The sequence below is a fragment of the Bison bison genome, unplaced genomic scaffold (assembly GCF_000754665.1).
Source record: "Bison bison bison isolate TAMUID 2011002044 unplaced genomic scaffold, Bison_UMD1.0 scf7180017864057, whole genome shotgun sequence".
Taxonomy (NCBI): domain Eukaryota; kingdom Metazoa; phylum Chordata; class Mammalia; order Artiodactyla; family Bovidae; genus Bison; species Bison bison.
Genome location: NW_011494629.1, coordinates 4,275,279 through 4,276,753, shown reverse-complemented (window position 1 = coordinate 4,276,753; position 1,475 = coordinate 4,275,279). Strand labels below are relative to the sequence as shown.

Genomic DNA, 1,475 nt, shown 5'->3' with positions numbered 1-1,475 from the left:
TCTAACCCAGGGATCGAACCCACATCTCCTGTGCCTCCTGCTTTGGCAGGTGAATTCTTTACCACTGAGACACCTCGGAGGAGATGATAAGAACTGTCATCTGATCCGAGGTTGCTTCCCACGCACCATTGGTCTGGGAAGTCAGGCAAGCCCAGGAAAAAAAAAATATACCTTGGTTAAAGTTGATGTGATCTGAATTTCAGAGTCCCCTGAACAAACTTGGGAGGAGAACAGGAGAGAAATATAACCTACTTAAATAATATAACCTACTTAAATGTTGACAGAGCACGCTGAGTATTGTTTTTCCATTGAGTTATTTTGTAATTTTTCCCAACATGAGTCATTTATTACCCTTCAAGGCAGACTGAATAAAATGACTTACTGTTTACTGCCTGCCTACAATAACATAACAGTATGAGGCATGCATATAAATTATTTTTTATTTTACTTTGATGGTTGTGAAGATACCAACATATAAGATCAAATCAAAGCTAACAACTTTACTGGCAGTTAAGTGGTTGATTTTACTAAAATGAAGACATGTCTGCTTAAACCAAAAAAATGTTCTCATTGGCACTTTGCTTTGGCTGGGATCTTTGAAATTAAGGCCAAGGTGCTGATAAGCACACTCACCAGCATTGGCCTTTGACTGCCCCTGAAGCACTTTGGATACCTGGAAGAGTACACAGGTGTGTGGGCCCCGCAAGTGCCTTGGAAACGATCCCTTTTACCAACTGTTTGAAAAGATTCACTTTCAGCTGGTAAGGCTTTGCCCGGGTACGTTTCTCAGGGTTGATGATGGCTCCTCGTGCAGCGCATGAGGTAGATTCACTTTGCATTTTGCAGACATTCCTGTTGTGCCTTAACCAGAAGGGCAAGTGCCACAGCCAAAACAGCTGGGAATATCACCCCCTCCCCACAGTCTGCAAGCGACTCTGCAATTCTGCCCCAGGTTCTAGACCTTCAAATCTTGAGAGATGTTTTCTTCATCCACAGGTTGTTTAGGCTTTAACTGGCTGCCTAGAGTTAAAAAGGAATATCTCAAGCCTCCTGCCATGCTGAAAGAAGGAAAAAAACAACAGTAAAAATAAATTCCATAGGTGGTACCATCAACAGTTATACTCTTGATAAAGATAATCAGCCTAATTTTTTTGATACTTTGGCTACTTATTTCTTTTTTCAAATTTTGTTGAAGTATAATTGATTTACAATGCAGTTGGCCTAATGCAGAGACATTACTTTGCCAACAAAGGTCCGGCTAGTCAAGGCTATGGTTTTTCCAGTGGTCATGTATGGATTTGAGAGTTGGACTGTGAAGAAGGTTGAGCACCAAAGAATTGATGCTTTTGAACTGTGGTGTTGGAGAAGACTCTTGAGAGTCCCTTGGACTGCAAAGAGATCCAACAAGTCCATTCTCCAGGAGATCAGCCCTGGGATTTCTTTGGAAGGAATGATGCTAAAGCTGAAACTCCAGT

General features: G+C 41.6%; 1 protein-coding gene across 2 annotated transcripts in view; it reads right to left on the bottom strand.

The window, feature by feature from the left end:
* Positions 1–422: 422 nt before the first annotated feature.
* SLC35D2 (solute carrier family 35 (UDP-GlcNAc/UDP-glucose transporter), member D2) overlaps positions 423–1,475 on the bottom strand; it is a 57,018-nt gene continuing 55,965 nt past the window's right edge. For both annotated transcript variants that reach the window (XM_010836014.1, XM_010836016.1), the window contains one exon: positions 423–1,058. In XM_010836014.1, coding sequence (XP_010834316.1) covers positions 956–1,058 — 103 coding nt within the window. In that variant the 3' untranslated portion in view covers positions 423–955. The remainder of the gene's footprint in view (positions 1,059–1,475) is intronic.